General features: G+C 35.0%; 1 protein-coding gene across 1 annotated transcript in view; it reads left to right on the top strand.

Moving 5' to 3' along the window:
• ERC2 (ELKS/RAB6-interacting/CAST family member 2) overlaps window positions 1-17,860 on the top strand; it is a gene marked incomplete at its 5' end in the record, with an annotated part of 592,568 nt that overhangs the window by 335,296 nt on the left and 239,412 nt on the right. Inside the window, one exon of the mRNA XM_081317437.1 lies at window positions 190-355. Within this exon, the coding sequence (XP_081173563.1) occupies window positions 190-355 (166 nt within the window). The remainder of the gene's footprint in view (window positions 1-189; window positions 356-17,860) is intronic.

The raw sequence follows: 17,860 nt of genomic DNA, 5'->3' as shown, positions 1-17,860 counted from the left end.
CATAGTTCTGTCTTAAAAATTGCTTCATGCACATCTAATCTGCAGTAACAGTTCAGTATTTCACATGAAGCACCCTAACTTTTCATAGACTTCCTACTTTAGAATGGGTAATGAACAGTCCTGCCTGATGATAAGCTTTATACTGTTGTTTATACATTTGCTCTCTTATATTGTTAATAGGCCCATTAGAATTAACAAGTATATGCACACTATTCTTAGACACATGAAGGATCAAAACAAGAAGGTGGCCAATCTGAAGCACAATCAACAAATAGAAAAGAAGAAGAATGCCCAGTTGCTAGAAGAAGTACGGAGACGTGAAGACAATATGACAGACAATGCTCAGCATTTGCAGGTAAGTTGCTTTATATTTTTAACACTGCCATACTAAATATTTTACAGTTTGTCTAAACATGACGGGGTTGTCAATCCAAATAACACATATATTTCATTGCTAGTGACTAATAAAATACTGATTTTTCTTGATTGGCAAATGTTTGGTTACATAATCCCATGTATCCAATATATAAATCTGTACCCTTGGATTTATTATAGATCTCACAGAGGAAATTGGTCTGGGCTACAAAAATCTGCATCCTACTAAATGATAGCAAAGCTGCAGCATCTTTGTTTATTTAGACAATTTAGATATTTGTGTATCCACAAAGTGACTTTAGGAGGTGTACAAATGTTTATTACTTCCCTGCCCCTCCAAAAATGATAGTTTAATTTATATAAAGCAGCATGTAATAGGCAAAAAACCTATAAAATATTCTAATAGATTAGTCCCTATAACTTTAACGTTAGTCAAATAGGAGGATTTTGCAAGGTGTAGCTACCAGTCCAGGATTCAAGAACATTTGTCTATGAAAAGTGGATCTTACAGACCATTAGATGGCAGCAAAAAGATAAAAAAGTTTGTGTGTTTTAGTGCCATCTAGTGGTTTTTTCACATTTTGCAGTCCAAATCTTAGTGAAATCCCCCTCCCCCCTTTTTTTTAACGTATGGAAAACTCTTCAGGGTTTTACCTCAAATTTTTATGCTGTGGAAGGGAACACATGGTTCAAAAGAAAGTAAAAGTTTCTGGTGCAGATAGAATCTATGTGTCAAACTTGAAAAACTTGAGCACCAAGCCCTCTGATCTAAGGAGGCATGAACCTGTTTTTAATTTAAAAACAAGTTCTAAAACACAATGGATTTGGTCTCTGTACTGGTAGTTCACTGGCAACATTAAGCAGGTTCATGCCTCCTTAGATCAGAGGGCTTGGTGCTCAAGAGATGAAGCAGCATGGTTTGTCTGTTCTTTCAGTCTTCAAGTTAGTAGATCTTTAAAACTTTCTCCAGATAACAGAAGTTTGACACATTTACTGCTCTATCTCCTCTTTCCTATAAATTAAAGGTACATGGTATTCAAAGCTATTTAGATAATTTGGCATTGTTGTCAAGATAGTTTCCATGTATGTTCTCTACCCTTCTTGGAAATAAAAATATGACAGTGTTAGATAACCATCAGTGTGCTGTCTTTATGTAAGATTTAAAACCAGCTGCCTGAAACCTTGTTCATTCTCTGTGGATATAAGGAATAATTGGTTTTTCAATCCCCTCTGAACTTTTATAAAACTCATCTGAAAAGATTAAGAATTTTCTCTTTTAATCTTTCCCCCCCTCTTGGCTCAAAATACTTTATTCTTTTGGTGATACCTTCCTTAAATCAACTTCCATGTATTACATCAATCTTGTTGCTTTTGTCTGAATATATTTTGTATTACTAAGGTAATATTTCCATTTTGCAGATAGCACTACAAGCATGTGTCATCATGAATTATTATTTTTTTAATAATAGTTCACTTGGAAGCGAAACTTGTACCATGATAACTTTATATTGGATTAATGTATACATTTGGGGGTGGGCGGTTTGAGGTAGATCAGACAAAATAATATTTTTGTTCCATTGGATTTGGTGCTTATGATTCAGCCATTGGTATCCCAGATTACATTAATGTGCATGTCTATTTAGAAGGAGTTCCAAAACCTTCTGCCCCTGAAAAAGTTGAGGAAATTAACCTTGCTAATCTTAACATAAAATAGTGAACATTCCCAGTGAGTTAATTAAATGAGACCCATTCAACCTGCCTCACTACTTGACCTTCTCCTGAGTGGCACTCATGCTATGGAATATTATGTTCAGGAGGATCATCGGACTCCCACTGGAGTTAAATATTTCCCAGTATTTAACAACTTAGAAAAATACCCCTGTTTTTTCCAATTTTGTTAATTTACTTTAATGATAATCTATATTAATTTTATTTCTATGAATTTTATGTTAGAATTTTATGTTAGATTGTGTCATATTTTGTTTTATTATTGGGTGAGCCCCCTTGGATGATCATATAAGCAGAAAAACATGGTCATGCATCTAAATGAAAACACAAACATCCAACAAAGGATAATATTTGTAGTTTGGGGTTGAAATGAGAGGTCCTTAGTGCTCTCTGAGCTTGGCTGTTTTCTTGCAGACATTTCATTACCCAAACTAGATTACATCACCAGTGCTAGACAATGTTACCTAGTTTGAATAATGAAATGTCTGCAAGAAAACAACCAAGCTCAGAGATCACCAAGGACCCCTCACACAGACATCCAAAACCATCTAAAAGCTTATGTGAAGATCTAAGAAGATGGACTTTAGATAACCTCAACAATCTTTACAACTTGGGGAATGTTAAGAACAGCATTTTGAGATATGCTTATTGGCTCTTACACTATACAAGTGACATAAACTTGGAATTATGTGCACAGTTTTGGAGCCCTACCATATGAAGATGAGTGGCTTACTGTATCAGCATTAGTCTTCATATATCTTAAGGAGGCAATCCTATAACCGATCTTGGTAGTCTGATTTAGAGAACAATGGATAATTAGGTCATTTAGTCTAGTTCTCCAGATGGCATGCAAATCAGATTTTGCAAACAATACTCTGGTCATTGCTGCCAAATCTGGCTCAGCCATCAGTAATGAATCCAGGATCTTTTCCAAGTTGTACACCTGGCCAAAGGAGGAGTACAAGTCTGTTGTATGCTATTATCCAGATCAGCTTCTTCTCAATCCACTGCAGCAGTATTTTTCCAAGATTAAGTTTCACTTCTTCTTTCCCATTCAGCTCAGAATCAATTCCAGGCACTTGTTTAAGAGTTTCTTAACCTTTCTAAGAATGGTGGTAAAAAACAGAAAGGGAGAGGTATTTGTCATCTGCAAAGTAATGCACTAAAATCTCCAACTCTAAATAGTTCTTGGTGGATTCATTTAAAAGTGAATAGGATTGGTTTATATCAGAATCAGTGTAGAAACGTGCATCCTAAACTCAGCCCAGGTGTTGGAAGAGGAGATGGTAATAAATAGTAACAGCTGCTAATTAGAAATTAAGACTTGTACTCTCACTGTCCAATAAATTAGCAGAGCAAAAAGAAAAAGAAAAGGTCTTAATTTTGAACCCATCGGATGTGAAGACTAAGGAGGTTATTAAGCTATTAAGAGGACAATTCGATAAATTGATGGCTGATCAAGTGGCAACCAACTTGCGGTTTGCTAGGCATAATACTTTTTGCAATGCTAATAAGCCAGGTAGATGGCTAGCTTATAGACTAAGGAAAAAGCAAAGGGCTTCTAATATAGATAAAATTGAACATAAGGGAAAGGTTGTGTTTCAACAGGATCTTATTAAGGAAGCCTTTGTGGATTTTTATTCTAAATTATATGCTAAGGAAAAGATTAATGAAAAAGACATTGACGTATATTTGGAGAATGCTAGCATCCCGGTTCTTATGCAAGCACAAAAAGAGGAGATTAACCAGTTGATAACAGAAGAAGAAATTCTTATAGCAATTAAGGAATTGAAGTTGGATAAAGCGCCAGGTACGGATGGTTTGACTGCGGTTTACTATAAAAATTTACAAATGGAGTTGATAAAGCCGTTAAAGGAACTGTTTCAGACAATTCAGAGAGGGGGAAAGGTGCCTCCGTCTTGGAGAACTGCTTTTATCTCTTTGATTCCGAAGGAAGATCAAGATGCTACTCAAGTTAAAAACTATAGACCGATATCACTTTTAAATACAGATTATAAAATATTTGCTAAGGTGTTGGCTAACAGATTGATGAGGGTTCTGCAACAGGTGATTCATGGGGATCAAACTGGGTTTATTAGTGGTAGGCAAATGAAAAATAATGTGAGGCATATAGTTGATGTGTTAGAGTTTTTGGAAAGGAACAACCAGATCCCTGCGGCGCTAATTTTTTTAGATGCTGAAAAAGCTTTTGATCAATTGAATTGGCAATTTTTGATGAAAGTTTTAGATAAAATGAATTTTGGGGATAAATTTTTGCAACCAATTAGGGCATTATATCAAAAACAAACTGCCCGAATAATAGTTAACAATAGTTTGACTGAAGCATGTAATATTGAGAAGGGCACAAGGCAAGGGTGTCCGTTATCGCCTTTACTATTTGTGTTAACATTGGAGATATTACTAGTAAAAATACGGAGTTCGGAAAGAATTAAGGGTATACAAATTAGAGATCAGGATTATAGATTGAGGGCGTTCGCAGACGATCTGGTTGTTACAGTGACCCAGCCAGAAAATTCTGTTGTGGACCTGATGGAGATAATAATGCAATATGGGAGGGTTTCTGGATTTAAAGTTAATCCACAAAAAAACTAAAATTCTGGCCAAAAATATGACAGTATCGCAAAAGGCTCTTTTAGAAGGATTAACTGGATTTGAGATTGCTAAAAGGGTCAAATATTTGGGGGTGTTTTTGTCACCCTCTAATACAAAGTTATATAAAAATAACTATGAGAAACTATGGGGAAAAATTCAAAAAGAAATGGAGAGTTGCGAAAAATTGCAATTGTCTTTGTTGGGAAGAATCGCAGCAGTGAAAATGAATGTCCTGCCTAAATTTTTATTCTTATTTCAAATGATACCGGTTCTTAAGAAAGATTCTAATTTGGAAGAATGGCAACGGGGTATCAATAAATTTGTTTGGGCAGGGAAAAGGCCACGAGTTAAACTTAAGATTATGCAGGATACTCGTGAAAGAGGTGGTCTTAAAATGCCTAATCTTAAATTATATTATGAAGCTGCTGCGTTAGCAGGGATAAGTGATTGGATTAATTTGACACAAGAGAGATTATTAAATCTTGAGGGCCATGACTTGTTATTTGGCTGGCATGCATATTTGTTGTATGATAAGAAGGTAGATAATGTGTTTAAAGTGCATATTTTAAGACAGGCATTGTTGAGAGTTTGGAAGAAGTATAGATACAAGTTAGACTGTAAGATACCATTGTGGGCAATTCCAAAACACGCAATAGAAAACATAAATGTTGGTTTCAAACATGATGTGACCACGTATAAGGAGATTTTAAGCTTGGAAAGAAGTGTATGGTGTTTAAAATCGTATAATTTCTTGCGAGATGAGAAGATTGTTCAAACCTGGTTTCAATATACTCAATTACGGGCCAGGTGGAAAGAAGATCAGAAAACTGGTTTTGCAATGACTGATGAAAATTTGATAAAGCAAATTAGAAATCAGGGTCCAGCACATATCAAACGGATATATCTTGCATTGATAGAAATTGATTCAGAAACAGAACTGGTTAAAGACTGTATGATAAAATGGGCCCAGAACATCCAAGAAGTTATTACAATGGATACGTGGGAAAAGATCTGGGTGAGGAACGTAAAATTTACACAAGCTCAAAGCTTAAGAGAGAACTTTTATAAGATCCTAAAAAGCTTGCAAGTATGTATCCGAACTATCAGCCAAAATGTTGGAGGTGTGGTGGTGAAGATGCAACATATTTTCACATATGGTGGACTTGTAAAAAGGTCAAGGCTTTTTGGATAAAAATTTGGTGGAATATGCAGAAGATCTTCAAGCAAAAGATAAAGTTTTGTCCGCAATTCTTTTTGTTGGGTATAATTACAGATGCTACTGTTGTGGACACTAAGTTGATGTTAAATTTAGTTACAGCAGCAAGACTTTTAATAGGTCAGTATTGGAAGAAGGAGGAACTGCCGACTATAGAAGAATGGACTTTAAAGGTTTCTGACCTGGCAGAAATGGCAAAGATTTCGGCTTATTTGAAAGATCATTCGCAAGAACGTTATATTATGGAGTGAAAAAAATGGATTGAATATATCCAGAAGAAATACGGGACTAAAAAGTTTCACTTAGCATTTGAATAAGTCTTCCTTTCTATTTTCTTTTTTTTTCTCTCTATATGAAATATTAGTATTGTTTGTAGTTATCTTATATGAGCTAGAGAGTGATAGATTTAAGAATTTATTGTTGGTAGCATATGGATGTTTATGATTGTTCTTTGTTTTTATACCCTGTACTTAGCTCTGGGAAGTCGGGGGGGGGGGAGGGGGGAAAGGGGGGGAGGGGTAGGGAGGGATAGGTAGGGGAGGGGGAGGGGGGGATTGTTAAAGATAAAATGTATTTTAAAACTTTTCAATAATAAAAAAAAATTAGCAGAGCAAATGAAGGCTGTTCCAAAGCAGAATTATGAAGAGATTGGGATAAATCTGTATAATTGATTTGTTCCAAGTCACCACTTTTGGCCTGGATGCTTTTATTAGCCATAATTGGAAAAGAGCCAGAGAACAGGTGGTGGGCTGCAAACGTCTTAGCTAGTTTGTCCATATTGTTTGGGTGAATTACATAATGTGCATCCTTCCCAGCTAGACGTGTTGATATTAGACTGGTTATAATTGCAAACTGATTAGAGAATGCCTTCGAAGTCGGCACAAGACTCACCAGATATACTTTATATAAATAAGGTTTTTTCATCACTGAGAATAACATTGATGATCAGCTTTGTGCTGTAAAGACTATGAAGGTTTCTGTCCCTATTAATACTGAATAATACTTAAGGTAGTCATACAATGAGGGGATTTTTTTGGCTACCTGCAAATCTAATAATTTAAGGTTGATTAAGTTGTTACAATGAGACTATGATTATGTATTTCTAGGAGTTTTGGCATTGAAGGGTTGTGAAGCAATGCTACTCTGCATTGTGATACAAGTAGAAAGCTCAGGGCAGAGGAGAATCTTATCCCTGTTGGCTGAGCTATTCATCTTTCCTATTTTTCTAGTTGATCCTGGTGGCTCAGTTGAGAAGTAGCTGAACTCTGATGGAGTTGGTCTTTTGCCATAGCTGATGGGTGAACCATGTTTTCCATGGGTCACTTTACTAAGTCTGCTTTTTAACTGAAGTAGTAAATCATCAGATGAAGCCCTTTTCAAATCAGTCTCCTTCTGATAAATTTACTGTAACATCCATGCAATATTAATATATTCATGTTGAACTTTAAATTTGGTCTTACAGACCACACAGAAATACTCAGTATATTTGGCTGAATTGTACACTCAGTTTTCTTGATTTAAATCTCATACAACTTTTCTGTCTTCACCATTTTTATTTTTACTTTTGGAAATTCAACCTCATATTGTATTCAAATGGACAACAATTGTCATTTTTGGTCAAGTTCCATTTTAATGCTTCCCTTTCCCTAGTCTAATAAATTAATGAACTAACATATGAAGAAATGCAACAGCCAATATTTTATGCCAATAAAGTATCCTTAGAATTCTTTCCAATTCATTGTCTAAAAACAAAAGTATATTTTTAAATATTTTCATTTTTCCTATTATAAGATCCTTGGAGATAGTACATTTTCTTCTTTTCCTGTGATTAAGATGAAGTGTGATCAGCTTGACAAACTAAAATATATTTTTGTATGCTTTCATTTTCAAATCAAGGGATCCTTGGGGATGATATGAGTACTTCTTTTCCAGTAGTTAAAATGACCACTGAGATTTCCATACATATTAAACAAAACAAAAGGGAAAGAATAAAAAAGACAGATCAGCAAACAATATTGTGGATCTGTGTACACTTGAGATTTTTTGCTTCTCTAATTACATGTCCTTGACTTTACAACCACAACTGACCCCAGAATTATGCTTATAAGCTGTGGTAGTTGTTAAGTGTGGCACACATGGGATTGCCTTGCTTAATGACCATAATCCCTCCATTTCCCATTACAGTCATTAAGTGGAAGGTAGGGTGCCTCTGGGAGTTGGGGAGTTTCTGGGAAACTGTTCTGCAGGATCTCTCCGCATCATCCATGAAATCCTCTGGACTTCCCAGGGCCCCTCCCCCACCTTCTGAGGCACCCCATGCTCTATTTCCCACTCTGCTGGATCCCACACTGTCAGGCCTTCTTCCCCCATAATACCTTGGTCCACTTATCTTTTCTGAAGATTGCCTTTGAGATAAAGAAGCAGCTGGTTGTTGTCAGGGCAGGTGACAAGCACCTGAATTTTGTTTATATGAGAGCGGAGATACTGCAGCTGTCATGACTTTGGCTCCTTTCTTTCAGCACCACTATAATTTTGAATGGTCACTGAACAAATGGTGATAAGCTGGAGACTACCTATATGGATGAATTTTTCCAAGATAGGAAGAATTACTAATAACACAAACCTCAAAAGTCCTTGACTTTCAGTGAAACATATAGTGCCATGTTTCTCAACTTTGACATCTTTCAGATAGGTGGATTTCCACTCCCAGAATTTAAGAGAGTTGAAGTCCACTCGTCTTAAATTTGTCAAGGTTTGGAAGGACTGGTATAGTATATTACTGATTTCACACACTTCAGTGGGATTTCTCTTTTTATGCATAGATGCTTTTTTGTTAGCCTTGTCCATGTGGTTTCACATTTAGCATATCTTTTTATTTTTTCTTTATAAGAAAAGAATTGTATATATAATTTAGCTTTAATGTATTCATTTCCTTTGTCAGTCTGTCATAAAGCTTTGGTTAAGTTTACTTTAGAAAAGCAAACTCATGCCATCCATGATTTATTTCAACAGATTTAAAAATATTAGCATAATTACAAAACACAGACAATCAGAAGTTGAACTTAGCTCATTTAAACATGATAACTCACATATATGTGAATATGATAGCTGAATGTGAATTTGATTTTTACCATAGATGAATATGGAAGCATTTTCTTTTCTTGTCCAGTAAAGATTGTGAATATATTCCATATGTATAAAACCTCTGCCAATGTAGTATTACTATAGTGGGAGAGACATGTTTCACTGATTTCAGTGGAAGAGAAGATTTTTAATGCATGTCCTAAAGACACAGAATTTGATTGATTTGACTGAAGGCAAGTACCAGATTTGGGGATTTATACTATTTGATTGAAAATTGCACTTGTTAGAGGTTCATGCTATTTTGCAGAATTAAAATGACTCCATTAAACAAATCTCATTTAATACTGATTTCATGTTATTTTCTTTGAGGAAATATGAAATTAAAATTTTATTTTCATAAATCATGTCTCCTTCTATGGGACTTATTCCAGGTAAGCTACTTAACTTTATTTCTCTGGAAAAAGTCCCATTGAACTCAGATCAGTTGAGTAGATACAATTGCATGGTCAAGGAATCAATTGCACTGTTGAGTTCTGAGTCCAGAGTCTTTGGGAGTCAGGTAGTATATAATAATAATAATAATAATAATAATAATAATAATAATAATAATAATAATAATAATAATAATAATAATAATAATAATAATAATAATAATAATATATCATTATTATAAAATATTACCATTATTCTGAATAAATAACTTTTGTTGGATTTGCCATCCATTCACAAAGAAACAATTAGTATATCAGGCTCTATATCAGGGATGTCAAACTGCCAGCCTGCAGGCTGGATGCATCATGCGGAAGCCGCGCCCACCCCATTGCCAGCAATGACAAAAACGTCCCGATTCGCTGCAACATCACGTGATGTCGCGAGTTTGACATGTCTGCTCTATACTGTCTATACTGTTGTTTTCCTGTTGGATTCATTTTTGTAAAATGAGCAATAAACAGAATCGAATTCTGTATCTAGAATACCTTGCATCGAAGCCTGGGTGCTAGAAAACTATTCTACAATGATTAATATGAACAGCAAGCACAATCTGGTGCCCATACGTTTGGTGGAATAGAAGCCCTAGAATGCAAAATCAAACAAATTAAATATGCCTTACTTCCTTAAACAGAAGTAAACATTATACTTTATTACAGATTTATATGTACTTATTTCCTCTAAAATAAGGAAACCTTTTTTTTCATGGAGTTTCCTTTGGAAGTAATAAGTGCTCTAGTAAAACAACAAACAATTGAAAAACGTCGATTACAAATGAATCGCTATGAACATTTACATATAAAACATACAAGTGAATGCTGCAACTGCTTAGAACGTTGAACTTTTGAGCAAGATCCTCTTAGGTGGCAAGAGGAATTGACATGGGCAGTGTTCAGAAGAGTGATGTTGAAATAGATTGTTGCAAGCAAGGAGCTACTACAGGATCCGAGCTAGAACAATGATCTCTCAGACCATGGACAGCTCCAAAAAAGATCTCAATTGCATAAAATTCAGCTATCCTTGAATCTAGATGAAGACCTTGAAGATTGTTTTCAGTACAACTTCTTGCTGTAATGTTTTTGAAATACACATGGGCTTTAATGGTGCTCAGGACAACTAAAATTCCAGAGAAGATTGCTTTCTAATGGCTATATTGTTCTTTTGTAATGATAATTTATAGGGGGAAAAAATCTTTATATCTGGGAGATTTTATATGAGAGTCAAGCATATACAGAGCTTGTAAAAACCTTGGTAATGTTATGTACTTGAATGCTTTAACCACCAAAAATAATAAATCTCATTTTGTTAAGTAGCCCTGATATGGTCTTGGTTTTTACCAAAATTTTTCCACATGACTTTTTAAAAAAAATAAATATGATTAAAAGTTCCAACAATTATAGATCTTAGGAAAAATGAAACAAAAATGCTAAGAGGTTCTCCTAAGATTGCCTTTCTCCATTGGTATTTATGTAAGAATTCACACCTATAGCAGTCGTGAGGATAATTATGTTCAACCTACATTCAAAAATAGGACTTTTTGGGGGGTAACCATCTTTTTCCAATCCAGTAATAATTATCACAGCTTTAGATTGCAGTATAATGGCAAAAGATTAGCTACCAGGTCCTCTGTCTCAGTTTAACAACATCAGATTCATAATAAATCACTGCAGCCTAATATAAAAAGTTTAATGTCCTTTTTTGCTGTTAAGTTTGACTTATGGCTTGTCTGATATCTTATCAAGTTATTAATCTGAGCAATCAACATTATATAAATTATAATCAATGTCAAATGCAGTTATTTTGAAATCCTGTATTTATAAAGTAGCAATAAATTACCTGTGTCTTATAAAGAAGTGGATCTTAGTCAATTCAGTATAAAGTTTTGCTCTTCCTCTATTTCTTAATATAACTTGTGTATAATTTTCAAAACCAATAAAGTATTGAGTTCTTTAAATCTATATTTACACTTTTACTATTTTTGGGGGCTACATTTTCCTAAAACATGTGTTGAAGCAGTAAAATATATGTAACAAAACCATTTCATTGAAGATTATAAACTGCTGTTCAGAGCCAGGCTGACGTGGAATGGCAGAGCAACCACAGTATTATTTTGGAGTGATGGTGCTGGGGTCTTCATGAGACAAAGCTCAGGATATAGTCAGTGATTAGCAAAGACAAGCAGTGGGTGTATTCCTACAATATACTGAATCAAAAATGTTGTTTTTTGTTGTGTGAACCCAAGAGATTGAGTTATTGTCTAAATTATGGTTATGTTAATGATGAATAAACATATGATATAAACAGAGCAATATAATTTGAGGTTTGTAGACACTATATGGATGCCTAAAGCATCAAAGCAGGTAAAAAGATATCACATATCACATGAAATCATATTTACATAACTGTGTTATCAAATAAGCTATAATCTATTAACAACGGCTAGAATGATATAAGTTGTTGATCCAGTCCCTGAATCCCATCTGCCTAAGGATAAATATGTATCTTCAGTGCTAATGTTGATCTTGAAAGTTTATTTTAATATAAGTTGAATATATGTTTGAATAGTTGTTAAACATATGTTAAATATATGTAGCTGCAAAGCGAACTAATCATTGGTTTCATGGTTTCTCTTTGATACTATCCTCAGCTATCTTGGAACCAGATCCCAAAGTAGTTTCGGAATCAGCGCTTTCAGTTGTGGACCACTAGGTGGTGATAGCACAAATGTATAGCTTACCTTTAACAGTTGCATTGACCAAATCAGTAGTTAAACAAAGCTTTAGCCTAAATTTTGCTCAATCAGATCACATTAAACTACTATAAGTTAAATAATCTCTTGTCTATATGAGTATTTAATTTGCATACGTAAACACACACACACACACACACACACACAGAGGCACACAGAGATTACATGCACACAAAGACATGTATATGGGAAAATTATCATTGGAAAACCATTCTATTTCATCTAATATATTTGTACTACTTTACAAACTTCTTAGCCAGTGGAACAATTACACAAGTTTCAGCCTCTATATGGAGAATATGATCATAAGTCATGATGGTTGTAAAGTAGGTTATCACATGATCAACCTCATTTTACAATCTTTTTATGTGGCAGTTGTTAAGTGAACACAATGTCATAAAACACACGTGAAGGTGGCATTGTTAAGCAAAACCATTGTTTGCTATGGGGCATTTTTGCTGGTGCTGGTAAATGTGGTGTTTTGGCAAAACATCCTAACTCATGGTCATGTGATTGCAGGGTGTTTGTTGCCATGCACCCAGAGTACAGTCACATGACCATGGTGAGGGCGTTGGAACTTTGGAATTAGGTCATAAGTACCTTTTAAATGGTCCATTGTAAAGGTTGCTAAGCAACCGCTTGAAAGTTGAGGATTACCAGTAATATATTGTCAATATTAGGCCCTTGTTGCTATTCAGGAAAACAATGATTGGAGAAGGATCAGTTTTCCTAGAGTCCTACAGTCCAAGGAAACTCTTGCCTTTTCTCAGTGCTTCAACTAATAAATGCCATAAAGCAATAATTTGTTGGAGAAGTATTTTTTGTGTCTGTCACCTCTTCAATCAGAGCAATTTTCTCCCCCTAAATCTTCTTTTTAAAAAGTGTGCGGGTGGGGGCAGGAAGGAAGGAAAGAAAGTTATTGAAAATAACCAGAACAAGTTACTGAAAATAATAGCTTATATTGGCCACATTTCAAATAATGAACATATTGGCTATCCCAAAGGTGCTTTTCCAAAAGGCAGCTGAAGCTTCTTGAATGAAAATGTTTTCAAGAAAAAAGCCAAAAAAGTCTGGTTGCCTTTTGGAAAAGCATCTTTGGGACAACCATGATTGGATGATTGAGAATCTCCATAGACAATATGTTGGATAGTTACCTACAGGTAGGATGGTCTGTCCTAATAGTGCTAGGCATGCACATCTAGAGCTAATCAGATAGTGATTTTTGACAGATTTTTCAGAGTAGATTAACTATCTACGGAACAAGAAATAACTGAAGTCTTTCCTATTACCTAATAATTAGTACTATTACAAGGAATAACATTGTTCAGTAACAAGGAGGAGGACACCTGTGAGTTGTCTTAGCAGCCTGTATTGTTGAATGAGTTTTTGCTAAGCCTATAGAATTACTTAAGGCAGTAGCATCCAAACTCTGATAATAAAATATAGATACATACACATCAACCTTATTGGATTGGACCATTTATTTGTGGTACCACTATAAAACCCTAGTAAGACCACATCTGGAATACTGTAGCCAATTTTGGTCACCATATCACAAAAAAAGATGTTGAGAGTTTGGAAAAAATTCAGAGAAGAGCAACTAAAATGATCAAAGGCCTGGAGACTAAAGCATACAAAGAATGGCTGCAGGACATCTGGCTAGTCTAAAGAAAAGAAGAAATAGGGGAGACACGATAGCAGTATTCTAGTATTTGCGGGGCAGCCACAAAGAAGAGGGGGTCACATTATTCACCAAGCATCAGACGGCAGGACAAGAAACAGTGGTTGGAAACTGATCAAAGAGAGAAGCAACCTGGGATTAAGGAGAAACTTCCTGACAATGAGGACAATTAAACAGTGGCATAGCTTGCCCCCAGAATCGTGGGCACTCCATCACTGGAGATTTTTAAGAAGAGGCTAGACAGACACTTCTCTGAGATGGTATAGGTTCTCCTGCTTGGGCAGGGGGCTGGACTAGAAGACCTCCAAGGTCACTTCTAGCTCTATTCTATAATAATACTATAATAAAGCTACTTGTGTTTGGAACAGTGGATTGTGTAGAACAGACATGTCAAACTCGCAATGTCACATGACGTCATGCAATGTATTGGGACAGTTTTGCCATTGCCGGCAATGGGATGGGCACGGCTTCTGGATGACATGTGTGGCCTGCGGGCCAGCAGTTTGATATCTCTGGTGTAGAGCAAGGAATTTTGAATTTAAAAAATCACTGATTGAACTTCTGGCTTCTTTGATTAAAAGGGTTAGACTAGGGATAAAGATTTTAATTTTCATCTATTTGCATTTTTGTATTAGTAATATTGTATGCTATTTGCTTTGATTAGACTAAGACAGCTGGTGCCTTTAGATTTGGATAGTAGAATGACTGGTGGTCAAAGGAACTATAATCTAGAAACAATAGGAGGGCAACAGCATCAGGATTGCCTATCACCAGATAATACAAAGACAGATAGTACAAATTATATCTATTAGTGTCTCATTCTAATAAGCTTGTTTTACTTAACATGGTTTTTACAACCTATAGTTATGTTTTTATTGCATTAATATGTCTAACAATGGAGACTGGAGGCTAAAACATACAAAGTACAGTTGCGGGAATTGGGTATGTCTAGTTTATTGAAAAGGACTAGGGATGACATTATAGCATTTGTTCAAATATCTAAGGGGCTGCTACAATTGGGGTCAACCTATTCTCCAAAGCACAGGCTTTGAAGGCAGGACAAGAAGCAATGGATGGGAACTAATCAAGGAGAGAACCAATCTAGAACAAAGGAGAAATTTCCTGACAGTCAGAGCTATTAATCAGTGGAATGAATTACCTCCAGAAGTTGTGGTTGCTCCAACATTGGAAGTTTTTAAGAAGAGATTGGCAACCATTTGTCTGAAATGGTACAGGTTTTCCTGCCTGAGCAGGGGTTGGACTAGAAGACCTCCAAGGTCCCTTCCAACTCTGCTATTCTATTCTGTTCTGTTCTGTTCTATTCATTACTGAAATTAAAAAAAATAATGTTTAAAATATTACAGAGAATGGTAGATAGGTATTTGTCTTAGCAGTTCTTTTATAGTGCAAACTAATAATAAAATATGTGTCTAGAATTCATAGCAGCAAATAATATCCAAAAGAAGGTATTTAATACACAATGTTTTATACTCCCTTCTATTGCTCTATAGTCTAGACAATAAAGCATTTTGCTAATGAGCAAATGCTGACAGATGGTCTCTATATCATTAGCTCAGTCTCTCTTTAGTTGCCTCTGGAGAAAGATCCACACAGCAGCCTTCAGAATTAGATGTTAGGCAGTTCCTACAATAATCAAAGTGAAAAATGCTGCAGATATTGAAATAAATAGCAATAATGCAAATAACTTTGCTTTCTTTGGAAGAACATAATGTTTTTTAGAATGCGCTGCCTATTTATTTGATAGCCATTAAATCATACGTCAATAAATCCATAATCACTTTGTTTACTTTCATACTGAAAAAATTCAAAATATAAAAGATAATCCAGCCAGATTACCAAGATATTAAAACTTAAATCAAAGAATCAGACAATTAAAGATTGTAAATATATAATAAATGCCATTCCTCAAGATAGAAAATGTCAACTTACTGTATGATCCCCTGATTAATTTAACATAATAATACAAATAATATAATGACAACACGAACGCAGGGTTTTATTTTAATTGATAATGATTTTCTAAAGAAACCATTCTGTCTGAAAGCCCCCAAAATGTGTATTATTAAAGTTGTTGGACTAAATATAATTTTCCAGGAGGAGGCAAGAACATCACAATGCAAATTTTATTATTTTGGCATTCTCTTGGTTAAGAAGATGAGAGAATCTAAAAAACCCCAAACATATTTATTTATTTTATTTATTTTATTTCCATTTATATCCCGCCCTTCTCCGAAGACTCAGGGCGGCTTACAAGCTTAGCAGTAGCCTTCATTCTATGTATATGTCTGCTTATTAGGGCTTTCACACACCCCCAAGTGGCATTATTACAAAGTCAGCTTAATTGCCCCCAACCCCTTATATAGAAGAACTGCTTGTGAGTTAGCTGATTGTACCGCCTTTTTCTAGAAGTATGGGAGGACTTCTTCAAGAGCCGGAATCCTTTTTCAGTTGGGTTAACTGCAGCCTAGGACTTCATTCTCAAGAGTCTTGAAAGTGCTTCTGCAGAATTTCAGATATGTTGCAGACTTGTCCTCTCATAATTCAGGGGGTTGAAGTACGTACTGTTGATCTGAGTGTGCTAAATGACTGCTGTACTGTCAAAGCCAATTAGACCTGGGGGGAAATGAAGCATACTGCTTCCTTCCTTCATGTCATTATATTGGATTTGTTTTGTTTTCTTAGCATTTTTCATTGTGAAAGAAGCTTTATGTAAAACCAGAAAATTACAGTTCACAGATGAACAGTATCCTCAAAGGTTTGCTGAATACTTGAGCAAGCATAAGGTTTCAGGGATTTTTTTTAAGTGAAATACTCCCCTCTTAAGCTGATTAAATCATCAGTTAAACTTTTAATTATTCTTACTCAGGCTTGAGGATTAAAGCTGTAACTATGCTGTAGATTAGTGTAGAAATATACATTTTCCCCATTACATGTTATGCCACATGTTCACTTGGACTTTTCTTAAACTTTAAATTGAAATATTACAAAGTGAAAGGTTGTTCAGCAAAATGGCGTGGATCACAGTGAAAAAAATCTTATCTAAGAAAACACGTTCTACACTAATTGTATAACAACCACATTTTAGTAACATCTTTAATATATTCCTACTAAAGAAAACTGGTATTCTTCCTTATTAAACCTCAAAAAAGTTCAATTATATAATGTGCTTTCTAGTGATTTATATTTTAGTAAAGAGTGACTACTTCAGCCCAGAAAACTTACAAAACCATCAGAGATTTCCTGTGTGAATGTATACAATTTGGTTTCAAATCCTTATTTCATCAGGAGTTCATTATATGACTTGAACTATTGCTGTTTTTCAGCTTCCCCCTACCTTACAGACTTCTTATAAGGTTCAGCATGGAGAGGAATTTATAAAGAAAAGGTTTCATAAGTTTGTCCTGTTTAAACTAGTTAAGGTGGACGGGGGGGGGGAATCAGACAATATATTTACAAAAAGGAGAGAATGTATTTTATTTAGTGTGCAAATGAAACTGAAAATGTTTGTGAAAAACAACTCTACATTGCACAACACCATTCCCAGAATCACTTCAGTACATCCCCAAAAAGTATCTGACAGATCTTTCTCTTAGCCCCTTGAAATGTCTCTTATCTTTTTTTTAAAGAAAGAAAATGATAACTGTTTCACAAATATACATAGCATAATGTGTTCTCTATCTGAACATTCCCGTGTTATATCTTTTTTGACCCATATCTGCTTTGATCTTGTTTTGAAACTGGCTGTTTGGCAACTCAGTGTGAAATCTTTTTCCTCAAATGACTTGAAAAATGATGAAATGGATTTATTTTACAGTATTTTTTTAAAGAAAAGCAGAGTAGCAAAGTAGGTGCAATCATTCTTGTGCTTCTTGTTCTCTTGGTGATTTTTGATTTGTTAACAAAG

The sequence above is a fragment of the Vipera berus genome, assembly GCF_964194415.1.
Source record: "Vipera berus genome assembly, chromosome: 2".
NCBI lineage: Eukaryota > Metazoa > Chordata > Lepidosauria > Squamata > Viperidae > Vipera > Vipera berus.
The sequence above is the reverse complement of the archived record's forward strand: the minus strand, read 5'-3'. Positions and strand labels throughout refer to the sequence as shown.